The sequence below is a fragment of the Pristis pectinata genome, chromosome 1, assembly GCF_009764475.1.
Source record: "Pristis pectinata isolate sPriPec2 chromosome 1, sPriPec2.1.pri, whole genome shotgun sequence".
NCBI lineage: Eukaryota > Metazoa > Chordata > Chondrichthyes > Rhinopristiformes > Pristidae > Pristis > Pristis pectinata.
The window spans coordinates 118774582-118795297 of NC_067405.1; the positions used below are offsets into that span (position 1 = coordinate 118774582).

The 20716-nt window shown below is 40.8% G+C and overlaps 1 protein-coding gene across 6 annotated transcripts in view; it reads left to right on the forward strand.

Annotated features, from left to right (window-relative positions):
* ppp1r13bb (protein phosphatase 1, regulatory subunit 13Bb) overlaps positions 1-20716 on the forward strand; it is a 77584-nt gene that overhangs the window by 16010 nt on the left and 40858 nt on the right. For all 6 annotated transcript variants that reach the window (XM_052022886.1, XM_052022875.1, XM_052022914.1 and 3 more), the window contains exons 2-4: positions 781-928; positions 6645-6764; positions 8840-8913. In XM_052022886.1, coding sequence (XP_051878846.1) covers positions 781-928; positions 6645-6764; positions 8840-8913 — 342 coding nt within the window. The remainder of the gene's footprint in view (positions 1-780; positions 929-6644; positions 6765-8839; positions 8914-20716) is intronic.

Genomic DNA, 20716 nt, shown 5'->3' on the forward strand with positions numbered 1-20716 from the left:
ATGAAATCCAATTCATTCAGACTTAACTTTTTTTATTTGGTTTCCACAAATTGCAAATGAAGGTAAACCAAACTTATTGATAATAGTATCCAGTGTAACTAGGATGAGATATTTTGATGCTTTTATGAAATGTATTTTGCAAACTACTAAACTAGCAGGTGGCCTGTGATTGTGATTTTTTTTAATTTAAATGATTAATGATTTTTGTGTGGTGTGTTGTTCTTGTGAGTCATTGCTAATATTAGCATTGCAGTGCACATGAAAGAATTTGCAGTTGTTAACTTTTTAATTGCTGTGCAGATGTACTGGAGTATTTGGTAAACTTCATGTTACATCTACATTTTGGAGATGTTTGTGGAATCGGCATGCATTAAATAATTGCTGATGTCTCACTGAGCTGGCCATACTATAGATTGTATACCCATGTAAAAATTACTGGAAGACATTTCTATTACACTAAAATATTGTCTGTTACTGTACAATTTAAACATTACTCTTCCAATGCATCTAGTTGAGGTGAGCACAGCTCCATCTGAGAGAATACAATGGTGCTATAAAGGGAATGTATTGTGGGTTTGATTGAAATGTATATGGATGATTAATTCAAACACACGCTAAATTTATTTCTCTAGATTTGATTTACTGGATAAAATATTTACATTTGTTTTGATATATTCTGTCTTTTCAATGTGTTGGTATATGGCATTCTTCAGAAACTTTACCAGACATAGGAGGTTTACAAAGTATTTTTCTTCTATTAAAATTATCCTTTTTTTGCAGATGATATTGACTGTTTACTTGAGCAACAATGAGCAAGGCTTTGCAGAAGTTCCCATAACCCCAGAAACAACATGTCGAGATGTAGTTGAATTTTGCAAAGAACCTGGTGAGATTGGTTGCCACTTGGCTGAGGTGTGGCGAGGGAATGGTAGGTTTTGCACTTGTATGCCATTTGTCTTTTCTACATAATACACACTTGTCTATATTTCACCCCAATTTTTGATGATTCAATACTTGTTACCATCAAACTGACAGGCAAAGACCAGGCTTTAATTAATTCACAAGTCCATTGCTTTAAAACTTCTCTCTTCCTTTGTGAATGATCAAGTTCCAGGATATCCTAAATCTTCATGTGGTAAATTTTCTGGAGGGGGTGCAGAAAAATAGTATGAGTAAAGCAGACCTTAATACAGCAGTTAATTACTGCCTGCTGTGTGGTACATTGGGATATGCCGTAAGCTCTTTAAAGTAGACAGAAGACGTTCCTATTTTTATGTTCCAAAGCTATAAGTCGATTTGGGGGACTTCCATTTTTTTTTAAACTTTAAAAAGGGAATATTGTAGATGCAATTTTACTCAAAGTTGTTAGAATGTGGAACTTGTTACTTCATGGAATTAATTGATCATTTATCCAGCTGCCATTAAATCTTCTTTGCTCAAAGAAGAAATAGAAGTGGTGTGATAGGATTAGGCTGGATATTCTGTCACAAGTGATTTTATTCCTCCCTTCCTTCCCAAAACTTCTTCACCAAAGGCTCAAGTTAGGATTATGATGGAAATAGTGTCATTTTGCCTAGATGAGAGCAAAAATGAAGATGATTAAGGCATTAGCTGTATAGCAATATGAACTGCAAAAAAAAGTTGCAGTTGCATTCTGAACAAGATGTACAGAATTGTGGGGAAACATTGACTTTTAATAGGAATTATTTGCAGAAATTTGTAGGCATACTCCTGTTGAGCATGGAAGACAGCTAAAGCTACATAAATCTTTTGAAAATTATTTATCTGCTCATAATAGTATTGTTTTGTGGCTCGTATAAGAACCAGCTGCCGTCCTTCCTCAAAAGCCAGTCATTATTCTTCAGCAAGGTATAGAGAGTGATCAGGACAGCACCTGACACTGCTTGGCTCCCCCTCACACCTAGGCTAGGGAAGGAACAGACCATGGTGGAGCAGACCGATTGATTGCCTGAAAACTCCGCATGCCCATCATTTTTTATGTTCTCCGATGCCCACTCATATGGGTCGGTTCACTCTGCATGGTCTCGTACTGTCTTTATTCTCCTGCTCCCTTTGCACAGAAGACACTGTGCAAAGGAGAGATACTTGATGTGTGAGGGACTGAGCAAGGTGGCATTCAGCATTAGTGGGGTAACATCTTAATATTGCGGAATTTTCAAAATCGCACTTTTAAGTAAGGCTATAAATATTTTAGCCTGTGTGATGTAAGAATTTGTTGCAATACATTAGTGCAAGTATGTGCCTCAAGTTAATATCCAGTACTTGAATGTGATTCTGATCTGCCATCCCAATGAATTGCATATGTAAGACCATACAGACTATATTCCTGGGATTGTGTTCATTGATTCCATACCATACCAATGTGGACATCTTCATTGCTTGTGTCAAGATGTTGGTCAGAGATTTCAAGAATAGTTGGTATAGTGGACAGTGAAGAAGGTTATCAAAAATTACAGGGGGATCTTGATTGGCTGAGGAATGGCAAATGGAGTTTAATTTGGATAAGCGCAAGGTGTTGCATTTTGGAAAGTCTAATCCAAGTAGGACTTCCACAGTAAATGGCAGAGCCCTGGGGAGTGTTGCAGAACAGAGGGACTTTGGAGTCAACAGGGTGGTGAAGGTTTTTGGCACTCTGGCCTTCATTCAAGGCATTGGTAGGTCATGGTGCAGTTGTATAGGATGCTGCTGAGGCTGCCCTTGGAGAATTGTGTTCAGTTTTTGTTGCCCTGCTATAGGAAAGATGGTATTAAACTGGAAAGAGTGCAGAAAAGATTTACAAGGATGTTGCCGGGACTTGAGGGACTGAGTTATAGGGAGAGGTTGGACAGGCTAGGATTTTATTCATTGGAGTGTAGGAGACTGAGAGGTGATCTTGTAGAAGTGTATAAGATCATGTGGGGCCTAGATAGGGTGAATGCACCCAGTCTTCTTCCCAAGGTTGGGGAATCGAGAGCTAGACGGCATAGATTAAAGTGAGAGGGGAAAGATTTAATAGAAACTTGAGGGGCAATTTTTTATTTTACACAGAGGGTGGTATGTATGTGGAATGAGCTGCCAGAGGCAGTGGTTAAAGCAGGTATAACAACTTTTAAAGGACAGTGGACAGGTACATGGATTCGGAAGGTTTAGAAGGTTATGGGCCAAATGCTGGCAAATGGGACTAGCATGGATGGGGCATCCTGGTTGGCATGGACCGGTTGGGCTGAAGGGCCTGTTTCTGTGCTGTACAACTCTATGAATAACTCCTTGGGTGCTGGACGTCGAGTCTCTGTACACTTCCATCCCCCATCAGGAAGACCTTGAGGCTCTCCGTTTCTTTCTCAATAACAGACCCAACCAGTTCCCCTCCAGCACCCTCCTCCGTCTGGCAGAACTGGTACTCGCCCTTAACAACTTTTCTTTCAACTCCTCCCACTTTTTCCAAACTAAAGTTGCAGCCATGGGCACTCGCATGGGCCCCAGCTATATTTGCCTCTTTGTTGGCTATGTGGAACAGTCCATGTTCCAAGCCTACACAGGTAATGCCGCTGCCGTCCCCCCCACCCCCCAACTCTTTCTCCATTACATTGATGACTGCATTGGGGCTGCTTCTTGCACCTGTGCTGAGCTCGTCAATTTCATCAACTTTGCCTCCAATTTCCACCCTGCCCTCAGATTCACTTGGTCCATCTCTGACACCTCTCTCCCCTTTCTGGATCTGTCTCTATCTCCCACCCTGTCACTTGTAAGGATGCCATCCCCTCCTCCCAGTTCCCATGATGAGGCTTTCCATTCTAGGACATCAGAGATGTCCTACTTTTTTAGTGACCGAGGTTTCCTTTCCACCAACATCAATACTGCCCTTGCCCATATCTCCTCCACTTCCCACACGTCTGCCCTCAACCCCCCCACCCCCCGACATAACAGGGACAGGGTTCCCCTTGTCCTTGCCTACCACCCCACAAGCCTCCGTATCCAACACATCATTCTCCGCCACCTCCAATAGGATCCTACCACCAGGTACATCTTCCCCTTGCCCTCTTTCTCTGCTTTCCAAAGGGACGGTTCTCTCCGCAACTCCCTTGTCCACTCGTCCCTCCCCACCGATAACCCCCCAGTACTTGTGCCTACAAACGCACCAAGTGCTCCACCTGTCCTTCCACCACCTCCCTCATCACCATTCAGGTTCCAAAACAATCCTTCCAGGTGAGGCAGCGCTTCACCTGTGAGTCCGAGGGTGTCATTTATTGAATCCGGTCCTCCCGGTACGGCCTCCTGTACATCAGTGAGACCTGACACAGATTGGGTGACCACTTCGTTGAGCACCTTCGCTCCATCCACTGCAACAACCGGAACCTGCCGGTGGCCACCCACTTCAATTCTACATCCCACTCCCATACTGACATGTCTTTCCATGGCCGTCTCTACTGCCACGTTGAGGCCAGGTGCAGGTTGGAGGAACAACACCTCATATTCTGCCTTGGAGTTTCCAACCTGATGGCCTCAACATCAATTTCTCGAACTTCTGGTAACTCCACCCCTTTTTCTTTTCTACCCCCCCCCCCCCCCTCCTTTGTCTTCCCTTATTCCTATGCCACCCTTGCCCCGCCTCGATGACCTGCCCATCTCCTCTCCTCCCCTCCTCTATCCTTTATTCCACGGTCCACTGCTTTCTCCTACCGGACTCCTCCTCCTTCAGTTCTTTGCCTTTTCTACCTATCACCTCTCAGCTTATTACATCTTCTTTCCCCCCCCCCCCACCAAAAATCTGGACTCGTCTATCACCAGAGCTCACCTGTCCCCTGCCCACGTGCGCTCCTCCCCCTACCTTCTTATTCTGGTGTCTGCCCTCTTCCAGTCTTGATGAAGGGTCTCGACCCAAAACGTTGACTGTTTATTTCCCTCCATGGATGCTGCCTGACCTGCTGAGTTCCTCCAGCACTTTTTGTGTATTGCTCCAGATTCCAGCATCTGCAGAATTTTTTGTCTCCTTAGGTGCTGGCTGTGTTGAACAAATCCATTCACGTGATTCTGTATTATCATTGATTCTAGAATGACCATAATGAAAAGCTCTTTCCATATCAGTACAAAGTAGTATTTTCTTCACTTCCAGAATGTGCCTAATTTTTTTGAACTTGACAAAGAAATGGTCCATGATCAATGATGAATGTACTTGGTTGAAAGTCAATAAATAGTTTTTAAATATTACTCGTTTCCTGGGGAGACTTGCATCTGCAATACTTTCTCCATTTTTGGCAAGACCAGCATTTGTTCCTCTTTCTTAATTGTCCTTGAAGGTGCTGAATTGCTGCAGTGCCTCTGGTGATAGTGCTCCCACTGTACTATTTTACACTGAATGGAACAGTTATTTTTAATAATTATGCTAATAATTGCTCCTGAGAAGGTGGTACTGAACCACTGTCTTGAACTCTGCATCTTTTTGAAGGTGCTCCCACAGTACTCTTCTATGCTAAACAGAATAAAGTTACTTTAATTAATTGTGCTGATATTTTAGCAAGTAGAATATGCTTTAGTTTTATTTTTCCTTCCTTCATTGTGGAAGCATTTGTTTTGCACTTTTTCCAAAACAAAATGAGCAGTCCTTCATAGCCATTGCATTGCACCTAACAACCAAACAACTCTCTGTACCACATGTTAAAATGTTTTTCCTTGTATTTGTGTTTTTTTTGTAGGAAATTGGTGAAAGTATTAAATAGCAATAATATTTTTTAACGTTATTTACTGTAGTTTGTAGATTTTTGAATATTTTGGTATGTTGCAAATTTTACTATTGTGAATAACAAAAAATACTTCCAAGTATTTTATTTCCTAACTGACTGGCAAATGATCTACTTTTGACCTGATTAATACAAGCTGTACATGCATGACTGCATAACTTTTTAAGTATGGAGCTTTGATTTGTCAATCCTTAGCTGAACGTTCATTTTGCTGGCAAGATTCATTTCATTCCATCTCCACAATGCGTCTATTTGATGCACTTGATTGTTCGGTTTGTGGAGCTGTTTTCCCATTCACTATCCCATCCCCAATTTCAATTACCATATACATGATTCAATGGTTTCTCATGGTGGTGGAGTCTGGGACGGGCCCTGCCCACAAGGCTGAAGAATTTGGCAGCTCGAATTGCCATGTTTCTAACTTTCCCAGCTGTTCAAATTATCAAGATCTATACTTCCGAATGCCCATAACATGCTGAAACATTCAGATTTTTTTTAAATCAAAGAAAACTTTGTTCATAAACCTATAAATTGCCTGATCCTTTTCCCTCCTATCCATTCTTCTCCATTTAAGTGTGCCAGGTTTGTTCTAGCATGTGCTCGACAGACAGATTCCCAGCAAAGTAAAAGTTCAGCTTCAGCAGTGGAGTTTAGTCAATAAATTAGTTGTGAAGCTGCTGCTTTTCAGATGAATCCCAAACTTCCTAGTATTTACAGGGTAAATGGTGGCAGTTCATCAAATTCCAGACAATTAATGTCATCAGAACCACCTGAGTAACTGGCTTGTAATTTACTTATATTACAATATACCAGGGAAGTGTAAGTAATGCATTCTGTAGAAGAATACAGTTCAGATTTTTTAATATATATAGTACTTGGGCAGTAACAGTTTTTATCATTTGACAGAGCGTGCTATACCTTCGGATCATATGATGTATGAACATCTGCAGAAATGGGGGCCTCGTAGAGAAGAAGTGAAGTTCTTTCTGCGACATGAGGATTCACCCAATGAGAGTAGTGAACAAAGTAAGTAAAAATGGGTGAGCAATTTTAAAACTGGCAAATTATGAATATAATGTGTACAGAGGGAGCTCTGGGATGTGATGCAATTTAAATTTAAGTCAACTGAGAATTCTTTGGCTGTCATAGAAACGTGTAACGTGGTAAGAGATCATTTGGCCTAATGTATTTTCTGGCTTTTTGAGAGGTATTCATTCTCTAGCTTTTCACCATAGTGCTGCAAACATTTCACTTTCAAGTACCTTTTTCAAATCTCAAGTTGCAATTCAATCTGATTCTGGTTACTTTTTTAGGATGTGCATTTTGAATAAAGCACCTGATCATCATGGCCTTTTGGTGATATAGTGAGTGAAAGTTTCTATTTCAAGATGCTTTAGGATGAAATTGAGCAAATACCAGCCTGTTCAGCACTCTGCCAATTGTCTTTTTTTTCTTAAAGTTGATTGAAATGACTCCAGATGGAGTATAAATCAGACTGCAATTGATGTTGCATCCCATTGCCATATCAGAGATCAGAATAAAACAAAATACTGCAGGTTGAAGAAAGTCACCGGGTTCTTCAGCCATTCTGAAAGATTTGTTAACACTTTTTGCATCTTATTGTTTCTTACAATTTCTAGATTTTTACCTCTACTCTTTTTATTTGGAAAATAATTTGTAGCAAGATGCTTGTATGCTCCATCTCCTTTACAATCAGGCCATCATTCCATCTTTCCTAATTATTTACCGAACCTGCATACTAACTTCATTGCTTCATGTCCAAGAACATCTCTGTAACACTGCATTTGGTAGCCTCTTTCCATGTAAACTGCAAAATTTTGCCCACTCTTAGGAAGTATTCTTAATTTCAGAGTTCATGTTTAAACTTGGCTTGTCACTCTGACTTTTTAACTAAAACACAGATCTTTCATTTGTGTTGATTTTTTTTTCCCATCTGCTCTCTTAGTAATGTAATGGCCATTTATAGATAAAAATCTGAAGAAGTGGACGAGTAAATTGTACCTCAATGTGGCAAGCTCTCGGTTCAGCACTAAATTGTTAACCCAAATGTACCCAAAACTAAATGTATTGTAGCTAAATCTGTTAAAACAAAGATGGGCTGGGGGCTGCTGATGGTGGGAAGGAAGTCTGGAAAGGACAAAATCTGTTTAAAAAGTAAAGTGAACGGGCCAAAATTTGACAGATGGGGTATAATATTGGGAAATGTGAGGTTTCCCACTAGGGTAAGGACAACAAAATATTGTTTAAATGGAGAGAGAAAATGCTGCAGTATAGGAGGACTTTGGTGTCCTCTCATGTGAATCACAAAGTTAGCATGCAGGTTTAGCAAGGCCAATGCAATGATGGAATTTATTGCAAAGGAGATGGAGAGAAGTCTTGCTATAACTACTGTATACTGGTAACCCCACACCTGGAGTATTGTGTATGGTTTTAGCCTCTGTTTGTTTGAGGAGGACTTATTCTTGCAATGGAGACATTTCAGGTAAGCTTCAACTACTCGGAAGAAAGGATTGTCTTGAGGGAAGGTTAGGCCTATATTTTTCAGGAGTGTAGAATAAGGGATAATCTCATTGAAATACCTAAGATTCTGAGAAGTTTTCCCATTGGTAGGGGAAATTGCCATTGGGTATAGTTTCAGAATAAGGGGTTGCCAATTTAAGATGCAGACAAAGGGGAATTTTTTTTTCCCCCTGGGGTCATGAATTTTTAGAATTCTCTATCTCCCAAGAGTTGTAGAGGTTGAATCATGAATATATTTAAGGTTGATTGGACATTGGAGAGTTTTGGGAATGGGGCAAGAAATTGATACAGAGGCCATGATCTAATCATCTGTGATCTTATTCAGTGTTGGAGCAGACTTGCTTCTGTTTGTTTTCAATATCTGGCAATGTTGTATATGCATGACATGAATATGACATGCCAGTAAATGGAAGATTTTTGTCTTTATGCAGACAGTACAGCTTCTGATACTAACTGGCCAAAATCAGAGTGCAGACTTTGAATCATACTGAGATATTTATGACACTTTGGTCTGACATGAATATATGACAAGGTATATTTAAATTTTTTTGTCTTTGCAGGTGGACATCAGTCTCAAGATCAGTTAAACAGATGGAATGGAATAAACCTATCTGCAGAGCGCTTTGAAAATGGGGTATGTAATTCCTAGCCCTCATCTTTAATTTTCTTTAATACTTGTCTGCTACTCAGTGCAACTTCCTGTTCAATTCCTTCCGCATTCTGATCCACTTATCCATGAAAATGAAAACACTCCAGAGTCAGTAATGTGCCAACTGTATACATCCCTAGTTATTGCTCTTCCATAATGACTTGATCTTTCTATTCACCATACTGGTATCGGGGTAGTCTTGAGTACATCTCCAAATTGTACAGCACCATTGGCCTGTTTGAAACATTCCACTTCCATGTATATATGTCAGCTGTTCCTTACTTGCGCTTCACCCCTCTCTCAGCACTTTGACAATCCTATACTGATGTTGCAAGAAAGCAGAAGCTCTTCTGAAAGAAGAGAGTGGCTAAAAACAATGATTTTTGAGAACCTTGAAGAGGAATTTGGGAATTGGTATTTAGGAGTCTAATGTCTTGATGGGAATGGTGGTAATGGTTCTGAATAAAATAATAATACTTGAGGAAAAAGATGGCAATAAAGGGGCTGAGAAAGACTTCTATGTAGATGAAGTTAGAGAGACAGTTGGGTGTAGATGGGCAAGAAAAAACACAAGACGTGCATCCTGGTCTGATTTACAAAACGCACACAAGTAGTGGAAATAACTGCATGGGCCGAAGGGCCTGTTTTGTGCTGTATGGTTCTATGAATATGTGGTCTGTACCTTGGAGATGGCAAGATCTGTCAACTGATCCTGAAAGCAAGGATGGTAAAGAGCAGCTTGCTAATCTTAAAGAACAGGAGCTTTCAGCCAATTGCTGGCAATAGTTGATTTCAGCCTCCATAACGGGCCAGCAGTAATAAGTCATTTGATTGAAGAGGGCAAAACTATATTTTTTATGGAAAAATAGCTGAATTAGAAACAATAGTTTATGGAATTCATTCCATGTATTTCGTAGTCGAGTGCAAAATATTAAGCCTAGAAAGGAGAATAATGTATTTGTCTGACTTTCCATACTATAATGTTGAAAGTATCTAAAGTCACTTGCTTTTCCATTTTGTTGTGGAAGTATATGTAACATTTTGCAGGTTGATAGCAGTATAGTAACAAACCTAAAATTTCACTTCTCTGAAGTATTGACTTCTGAACTATGTACTGTATAAGGCATCAGCTGCCTTGTGGTGACAAGCCTTGCTGTCTCTTCAGGTGTGGGCCTAAGCATTATGTGAATTTGGGTAGTATCCATTTATTTCTGCTGTCCCTTAATCCCAAAATTCTGTTAAATATCACTTCCAAAAAATTTCCTGTTTCAAATCTCCAGCAGTTGCAGTATTTTGTTTAACTGCAAGTACCCAAATTATATCAAGCAAGAAAATAATTGTGCTTTTCAACTTTTATGCATGGTTTAATTGCACTGTGCCAGCTTAACCAAAATGTTCACATGCTTATAGTCCAATTTTAATTTTGGAAATGTTTGGCAAGAAATTTGTTTAGCTGCTTTCTTTTCTGTTGTAATGACCTCAGAAGGCTGCCATTCATCATTGGGAACCCATTAGTCCTATTCTCTTTCTTCACTTCCCTGATAACTTTTGCACATTTGATTTCCTCTCTAATCTTTCCTGCCACAAATATACATTATAGGTTACTTTAGCGCAGCAAATTAACCCTACCAGCCAGCACGACTTTGGAATGTGGGAAGAAGCCAGAGCACCTTCGGTCACAGCGAATACATGCAAACACTGCACAGACAGCACCTAAGGTCAGGATCGAACTCTGGTCCCTGCAGGTGTGACGCAGAACACTAATTGCTACTCCATTTGCAGATGTGTTTTCAAACCTAACTAGATGGTTTTCTTTGGTTCATTTGGCAGTATTCTTGCCTTTTTGAGTAAAGCTTGTTGCTTCTTGCCAGATTCTCTTGGTGCAGCAATCCTAGTGTATAGTACAGTTGAATGCACAAGCATAATTTATGGTATCTAGAGAAGTTTTCTCTGAAGTTCACATAAATTTTCATAACAGAACCAGGCCACTTGTCCCAACTGATTTGTACTCCATGAAAGCCACCACCAACCCTTCATCATATCTTCTTCCCATATTTTTCCACTGCTTTCTCCTTCATGAATTTAAAGGAGGCTTTTTAAAAAGTACACGTTAGTTATGTGCATCGACCATTAAGGTGGTACGATATTCCACAGTGGTTTGAGTAAAGGCATTTCTTGGCTATTCTTTATTGTATTCATTAGTATGCCTTGGCTCCAAGTTTTCAACTGTCCTACAAGTGGGAACAATATCTCTAATTTTGATTTTTCCAAACCCACTGAATTTTAAAATCCCTTTCTGTTTGGTCTGTCAGCCTTGTCTTTTCAAAGGAAATGTTGCAATCTGTTGTTTGCTGATTAGTTCTGATGATATCTTTCTAAATCTATTTTGTGCTATTTCAGTACCTCCATAATGTTAAGGTGGATTCTTGCTGATCACTGGTATCCTGTTCCCCTTACCATTAGTTTGAGATGTATAACTCGTTCTCATTCCTTCATATAGCAGCACAGATGAGCATTCCATCTTCTGCCTATAGAGCTCCATTCTTAATCCTGAAGAATCTGTGACAAGAGTGTTGGTGTCTTGTATCCATATAATTTGGCATTTGCTTTAAATTCTCAGTCCACCAGCAGGAAATCTTAGCTCAGTAAATTGATGCAGGGATATTCGAGTTCTTCAAATTGGTCACTGAGCAGAAGGATTAAGATGTGCATTAAAATATTAGATGGTGTGATTTAATCAGATATGATTCTTGAGTATTCTTTGAAGTAATTGTTCAGTTCACAAAATTTTCAAATAGCTTGTTTTGGACATGGGTGGGTGCTGGGATGACATTTAGCAGTTTGTTTTTCAACTTTTTTTTCCTTACTGAAGTATTATCTGATGTCTTTTGGAAGAAAATAAGATTTCTGTAACTTCTTGTGGATGAATGAAGTAACTACCCAAGTAGTCATTACTTTAGAATATTAAACTATTCTTTTCTGCTGAAGAAGAGTCAAAGAGAGCAGTGCGTTTGATGTAGTGTTCATAGATTATAGCAAGGCTTTTGACAAAGTTCCATATGGCAGACTAGTTTTTTTTTTAAGAAAAAGTAAAATGCCATGAGACCCAATGGGGAGTGGCAAATTGGATTTAAAGTTGGGGGAAGAAAAGGTACTTGTTTTTGTGACTGGAAGACTGTTACAGTAAGTTTCCACAGGATTTGGTACCCGGTCTTTTTTTTGCAATGTGTATTGAGTCGTACTTAAATGTATTTGGTGGGGGGGAAACTATGGGGAGATGTAGACAGTTTGATCAGTTGTGCAGAAAATGGACAATCTAAAGAAGTATGAAGGGATGCATTTGGGAGGAGCAATAAATGGGAAGATATTAAGATCCTCAAAGGTGGCAGATTAGGTGAATTAGATGGTTAAAAAGGCAAATGGAATGGTTTTCTTTAATACTCAAGGCATAGCAAAACCTGCCATCTCTTATTTGCTAAAACTGCATAGTTGGGACCACAGCTTAAGTACTGTGTACAACTCTGGTCACCATATTACAGGAAATGTACAGAAAAATTCTCTTAAACATCCTTTTTAAAAAAAAAGGAATCTTAATTATTTAACTAAATTGATGAAATAGATTCAATATGATTTTTTTTAAAAAGAAAGCATTTAATGTTTTACTTTTTGGCTTTTTAAAACAAATGACTGCTAGATATTTGTCAGTGTTTCACACAAAAGAATGTTGGGCTCAAAGGCATGGATCTTCAAACCAAATCTTGAATGTGACTAAATAATTGATTGCAGGTTAGTAAGTAATTAATATTAGGTTGCAGTTGGAGCCAGTATTACAACAATGTCTTTTTTTTTTCTTTTTCAATCTTTTTATTAGTTTTCAAATGAATACAGATTGATATATAGCAACAATATTTATACATGTAATACAAAGAGATCAGGATAACAATCATAGCATAGATCATAAAGAACAATAAAATATTTTTAAAAAATGTAGATCCAACGATCTCTTAGTAAATGAATATAATATAAAAGAAAGGAAAGAAAAAGATTTATTATATAAATTTTAAAAAGCCCAAATCAATAAGAAAAATTGTAAACAATATAAACTAAACTAAACAGAAAAAAATTTCAAAAAAAACAAACAAAAAAAAACAAACAACAAAAAAAAAGAAAAAAAAACTGGGCTAATATTTCTCAGTAGAAACAGAGCAATATTATGTCGTCAAGTCCGTTCCTCCAAGTTGGAAAGTTATTGAAAGGGGATCTACATCATGTGAAAATATTGAATAAATGGACTCCAAATATCTTCAAATTTAAGCGAAGGATCGACAGTACTACACCTAATTTTTTCCAAGTTTAATCATGATATAGTTTGAGAAAACCATTGAAAAGTAGTAGGGGGTATTGGATCCTTCCATTTAAGCAAAATGGATCGTTTGGCCATTACTGTAACAAAAGTAATCATACGGTTAGCGGAAGCAGATAAATGGCCAGACTCTATCCTTGGTAATCCAAAAATTGCAGTGATAGGGTGAGGTTGTAAATCAATCTTCAATACGTTTGAAATGTTAAAAATGTCTTTCCAATATTTTTCCAAAAGAGGACAGGACCAAAACATATGTGTCAAAGAAGCCACATTGGATTTACATCTATCACATATAGGATGTATATGGTACAACAATGTCTTGAATTTGCCAATTTATCAGATTTGCAAATGAATGCCAAACTTGGGTAACAGCTCAAAATTTGTATAATATATTGGCAAATATGCTCTTTAAAAAATTGTATTGGCATTTCAATAGGAAGTTGAAAGATGCATAGAAGGTTTAAGGTTCTGTAAACCAATGCAGAGCAGTAACTAAGAGCTAAAATCTTAAACTACTTAACCAAAATAGAATATTTGAGTACCTAACTGTTCTGCTGAGGTTATGTCATCCATGTCCCGTTCTGGTCACTGAGTTTTAAGTTTGCAGCTAAGAGCATCAAGACTGGTCCCTAATGTTAAAGTACCAGACTGTGAGGAAATGCCAGAGATGTGGGCCTTGTGGGCTTGGAAAGAGGCATGGTTTTGTAATAGCTGAGCCTTGTGGCGAAAAATGATCACTTCAATAGAAACATGAAGGTGTTAACATCAGTGTTTTTATTCTAGCATAGTCTACCACAGCCAGTCAAGGAAGAAGAAAAAAAATTAACATTAAATTAATGTCATTCTGCATTCTATTGTAATTCTCTTCAGTGCTTGATCCTGCATCTTTTTTTGTTTTCATGCTCTTTCAGAATTTGAATGGAATTTGTTATTCTGTAGATTTATTTTAAATGCCAGTTCACATACTTAAACAATTTGCTATAATTTTTTTTTCTCTGTATCGAATGCATGAAAATTATTTGGAAGTCACAAGCTTCAGAACTTAATTCCATGTTCATAGTTCCAGCTAATAACAGAATTGTATGAGATTATAACACAAAAGGACTACCACACTTCAACATTGAGAATATATGGTTGTAACACTAGGGTTTTTACTTTTTTGTGAAAATATTGCTGTGAATTATTCCAGTCAATGAGGTGTGTGAACATTGCTCAAATTTTCTTATTGGTCCATCAGTTGCTCACAAAGCAGAATTGAATAAACTCTCAGTCAGTGAAAATTGAGCCATAGACACTATGATTTAGGTGAACACAAGTTGGGACATGATTATTGCTTGTTAAGTGCCTTGTGAATACAGTATATCAAAATTGGGAACAGTTTCAAAACTTTGGAAAATTTTGCAAGGGGGATACAGAATAAAAGCAAAATGGTAAGCAGACTTTGAGATAATTACTATTTCAGAACAAAGCATGAAACAACTGAACTTTCTGTAATCTGTAAGAAGAAAAAGTCAGATGCTAGAAACATGAAATAAAAGTGCAAAATGCTGAAAATATTCAGAAGGTCAGCCAGAGAGAGAAAGTTAATGTTTAAACTCAATGACCTTTCATCAGAACCAGGAAGAGTTTAGAATTCTGTTTCTTCTCCCTCTCCACAAACCTGACCTACTGAACATTTGCTGCATTGTCTGTTTTAATTTTTGGTAACTTGATTACTTGTGCTGGATTCTTTACCATACAGTACATTGGAAGTGTTGCCTCTGTAGAACTGCCACACATTGTCACTATTTTTATTGGGTCTGCTTTTTTTAAAATGTTTTAAAGAATGGAAAAAGCTTGCACATTTGCGCATTGTTAGATTTGTTTTAAAGAGAAAAGCTCTTTTAAAGATCCTGTTTTCCGAAGTTGGTGCTGTTAAAGGGTAATTTTTTGACTTGCCTTTCTTATCATTACAAACTGACAACATTTTGAAAAGGACTTTTACTTGCACACCACTGAGCTAGTTTCACATTTGTACGTCAGTCAAAATAGTTTTTGGGGGACTCTATTAAAGAAGCTGAAAAAATACTTCTGGAAAAAAAATCACTACAGATGGTGGAAATCTGCAATAAAATTAGAAAATGCCAGAAACGCTCAACATGACGACATATCTGTGGAAAGAGAAGCAGAGTTAACATTTTTGGGTCGAAGGACCTTCAGAGGAGTTAACGGTTTCTAACGTGTTCTGTTTTCATAATATAAACAGCTGTTCAGTAATATAAAATGTCTCCATCTATTCTTGTCAGTTTGTTTGGCTCTCATGAAGCCTAATGTTCTTTGCATTTGGGTAAATCTGGCATGTTTATTGTTCAACCCCAAAGCGTTGGTGAGCTTTCTTGGCTGTGGTGTCTACATGGTTGGACCAGGACAGGCTATTGTGATGTTCACTCCTAGAAACTTGAAGGCGTCAACCCTCTCGACCTCAGCACTGTTGATGTAGACAGGAGCATGTGCACTGTCTCCCTTCCTGAAGTCACTGACCAGCTCTTTTGTACATGGTGTCAATCATGTAGATTATATTTTTTTTTAACTATTATATAATGGTCTTCATGGTTTCAGTCATAAACTTGACTCATTTTTTGTTTGCAACCTCCTGTCTTGCTAGTTCTGGTACCAAAACTGAGCTAATGGACAAGTTGTGTCATAAAAAAGCCTAATATTATTCTCAGGATTTTTGTATTGTTTTAGTATGCCATCAAGAAGGGAAGACATTAACAGTTGGGAAGTAGAAATCTACAAAGCTATGGAAAATGGAATTTGCAGATAACAGCATTATAAAGTTAATTTTAATATTTTCACATTGCACTTTTGTACTGTTTCACTGTCCAAGTAAATGATATGAAAATACGTTATATGTATTTTATATTGGCTATATATTATTACTAAATGCTAATTGGGGAAAAAGTATTTAATAGTTCAGCTAAGAGCTAGTTTGCATGTCCCAGGTACATGGATAGGAAAGCTTTAGAAGGATATGGGCAAATGGGACTAGCTTTGATTGGCATTTAGTCAGCATGGACCAGTTGGGCTGAAGGGCCTGTTTCTCTGCTCTGTGACTCTAAGAGTGTATCCCATGACAAGGAATCACTATGAAACTTCAACATGGTGATAGCCTATGTCACGAACCAGCAACAAAAGAAACACACTGAGCATGATTCAGTGTTTAAAAACTATTTTATTAATCACTACTTATGATAATACGTAAAATGAAAGTAAAAATGTTAGTATGTTAGAATTCAAAAATGTTAAACTTTGAACGTTAACCCCAAAACTAAACTCTTCGTGTGTGTGTGACAAAGTCCCAAACTCCAAGTTCAGGAATGGTTCTTAAAGTTCAGTTCCGCAAGCCATAAGGTGAAACATGAGCAAGGGCTTCTTCAACAACTACCGTTGTCTGAAGATAAGACGTAGATGTAGAGAAACATAGAGAGAGTACATATGAAATCCAAATGTTCCACGATGGAACCCAAACGACACTCCAGTGTTTACTCGGTAGTGACTTCCTCACCCCGAAAAGCATCCGAATCGTGGTCGTCCACACACAAATACCTGTTTCCTTCTACAGGTCAGCAACAAAGTGAACTCCACTGGATTACTTCCAACTTCCATACATGGATTTCAGTGGCAGACACAGTTATTGTTTCTCATCCATCGATAGAGAACACTAGCAGGCTGGTCTCTCTCCCCCCCCTCTCTCCCCCCCCCCTCTCTCCCCCCCCCCTCTCTCCCCCCCCCTCTCTCCCCCCCCCCTCTCTCCCCCCCCCCTCTCTCTCCCCCCTCTCTCCCCCCCCCTCTCTCCCCCCCCCTCTCTCCCCCCCCCTCTCTCCCCCCCCCTCTCTCCCCCCCCCTCTCTCCCCCCCCCTCTCTCCCCCCCCCTCTCCCCCCCCCTCTCCCCCCCCCCTCTCCCCCCCCCCTCTCCCCCCCCTCTCTCCCCCCCCTCTCTCCCCCCCCTCTCTCCCCCCCCCTCTCCCCCCCCCTCTCCCCCCCCCCTCTCCCCCCCCCTCTCCCCCCCCCCTCTCCCCCCCCCTCTCCCCCCCCCTCTCCCCCCCCCCCTCTCTCCCCCCCCCTCTCTCCCCCCCCTCTCTCCCCCCCCCCTCTCTCCCCCCCCCCTCTCTCCCCCCCCCTCTCTCTCTCCCCCCACCTCTCTCCCTCCCCCCACCTCTCTCTCTCCCCCCCCCTCTCTCTCTCCCCCCCCTCTCTCTCTCCCCCCCCCTCTCTCTCTCCCCCCCCTCTCTCTCTCCCCCCCCCTCTCTCTCTCCCCCCCCCTCTCTCTCTCCCCCCCCCTCTCTCTCTCCCCCCACCTCTCTCTCTCCCCCCCCCTCTCTCTCTCCCCCCACCTCTCTCTCTCCCCCCCCCTCTCTCTCTCCCCCCCCCCTCTCTCTCTCCCCCCCCCTCTCTCTCTCCCCCCCCTCTCTCTCTCCCCCCCCCTCTCTCTCTCCCCCCCCCTCTCTCTCTCCCCCCCCCTCTCTCTCTCCCCCCACCTCTCTCTCTCCCCCCCCCTCTCTCTCTCCCCCCCCCTCTCTCTCTCCCCCCCCCTCTCTCTCTCCCCCCCCCTCTCTCTCTCCCCCCCCCCCTCTCTCTCTCCCCCCCCCTCTCTCTCTCCCCCCCCCTCTCTCTCTCCCCCCCCCTCTCTCTCTCCCCCCCCCTCTCTCTCTCCCCCCCCCCTCTCTCTCTCCCCCCCCCTCTCTCTCTCCCCCCCCCTCTCTCTCTCCCCCCCCCTCTCTCTCTCGCCCCCCCTCTCTCACTCTCCCCCAAGCTCTCTCTCTCCCCCCCCCTCTCTCTCTCTCTCTCCCCCCCCCTCTCTCTCTCTCTCCCCCCCCCCCTCTCTCTCTCTCTCCCCCCCCCCCCTCTCTCTCTCTCTCCCCCCCCCCCCTCTCTCTCCCTTAAAGGGACTTTCACTGAGTCCGTAACACCTATCAGAATCACCTCCTAGAAACTCCTCTTGAGGTTTTTGGGATTTATCACATCACAATGCCTTGTATTAATTGGTTTGCTTTTCCCATGATACAGGAGCTAAATTGGATAGTTGACAAGCAGATGTAGAGATTGAAGTCAGCAATTAACCAATGTCCATTGCTTGGACTGTAGGTGGCATGCCAACTTTGCTACCTGCTCATCTGGTATGATTGCGTCCAGCCAACAAATGGCTTGGACAAATTGACTGAGGACTAATATGAGCTGCTGAAGTTAATACACATGTTTTTAAAGGGGAGGTGTACAGTGACTGCAATGGGTCCAGGTCACCATGCAGGAAGTGAATCTGCTCTGGGAAACTTTGAAGAATGGAACCAAATGTTACCTGATGCAATATCTGAAGGCTGATTTTTTTTTTGAATGATGTGCAAAGAAAGATGGCTTATATCCACAGGAGGATCTGCAGGCACAAATTGAAAGGTGGCCTGAGAATCCAGATGCAGTGTGGCACAGTGCAGCAACCCAAGTTCCATCCTGGCCTCCAGCGCTGTCTCTATAGTGTTTGTTTTCCATGTGACTGCATGTGTCTCCCCCAAGTGCTCTGGTTTCCTCCCATATCTCAAAGATGTATGGGTTGGCAGGGTGATTGGTCCCTAAACTGCAGCTAATTTTGAGGTGATGGGTAGAATGTTTGGGGGGGGGGGGGCGGGGTTGGGGGGTCGGTTGATGAGAGTATGGGGAAAATAGGATACAGAGAAAGGCATTGGGGTGGAAATGGGATTGGTCTGTGAGCCAGCACAAACTTGTACGGCTGAACAACTTCCAATGTTGTAAGAAAATATGGAGAATGCCCCAAGTTTAATGACTTATTGAATTCAAATCCTATGTTCTGCCACACTTCAACACTTGGATGTTGACACTGCACTGGGTGAATGGCAAAGTGGTGGGTACTGCATTTTGTGGACAGCAAGCATGAAGGTTCAGCAGAAACTACAAAATAGCGCACATCAATTTGCCAGAAGTTTAGGCTGCACAGCAGTTTTGCTGCAAAAGACCCAGATGAGGGTTTTGCTAGGCCAGGGCACAAAGGTTTGAGTATGTATATTGGGAAGCCAGAAGACCAGGAAGCAGGAAAGAGTCCAGCACTTACTGAGCACAGGGCACTACTTGGAGATCTTTTTCTAGCATGGGAGTGGTGACCAACTCCATTAACATAGTGCTTGATGATTAGTGTAGTGTTTAGTAGCAGTTAGTCAAAAATTAATATGCAGGTTCAGCTTACTGCTGTGCAAATTTTCATCACTGCTGCTGTGACTGTGGATTAGTGTGTAAAGGAACTTACAAAATGTCACCCTGTCCAGAAATTTGTACAAATAATGCTAAGTTGGCATGCAAAAAGATCAAAGTAGTTGGCCATTCAGTAAAATAGCTGATCTTTTTGCTGTGCCGTTTTCCTGTACCCATCCAATATATCTTGATTCCCATAATATCCAAAAATCTATTGATCTGATTTGAATATACCCAGCAACTGAGTCTCCATTGCTCTCTTGGGCATAGGAATTTCTGAAGATTCACTGCCTTCTGGATGAAAACATTTCTTGTTTGTCCTGAGTAGCCAACCCCTTATTTTGATTCTGATCCCTGGTTCTTGATGCACCAGCCAGAGGAAATGTAATCTCTGCATCTCCCCTATGAAGCCCCTTAAGACATTGGTATGTTGATTGAGATCACCTCTTGTAAACTCTAGAGACTGTAGGTCTGATCTGCCTAACCTGTACTCGTATGACAGATCAGCTATCCAAGGATTCAACCTGGTCAACCTTTTCTCCACTCCCTCTGTTGCGAGTTTAGATAGAGGGAGCAGAATGGTCTGTAATATTTCAGTTTGTCTATAATTGGAGAAATACTTTTATCTACTTTTGTACTCCAATCCTTTGCAATAAAGACCAACATAAAATTTGCCTTGCTAATTGTGCCTGTTTTGTAAATGGGGGCATCCAGGTCTGTCTGAACGCCAACAACTCTCAATTCATTACTTAACAAATCCTCAGCCTTTCTATTTTTATTATGGAAGTGCATGATCTCACGTAATTTCACTGTCTACTATGTCCTTGCCCATTTACTTAACCCATTTACATCCCCTTGTAGTTCTTTGTCCTGATGGCTGACACAGTCACTAGTTTTGTATCTTCAACAAATTTGGATATATTGTACTTGCTCCTATAATGACATAAGGAGGGGTTAGGTCATTTGACCCCTTGTACCTGCTTTGCCATTCCATAAAATCATAGCTTATCTTTTACCTCTGTGCCATTTCCTGCATTAACCTCCATATACCTTGATTGCCTTAATATCCAAAAATCTATCTATTTCTGTCCTGGATATACTAAACCTCCAGAGCTGACTTTGTTAGAGAATCTCTGTTCATCACCCACTGAAGAAATGTCATCTCTGTACTAAATGGCCAAACTT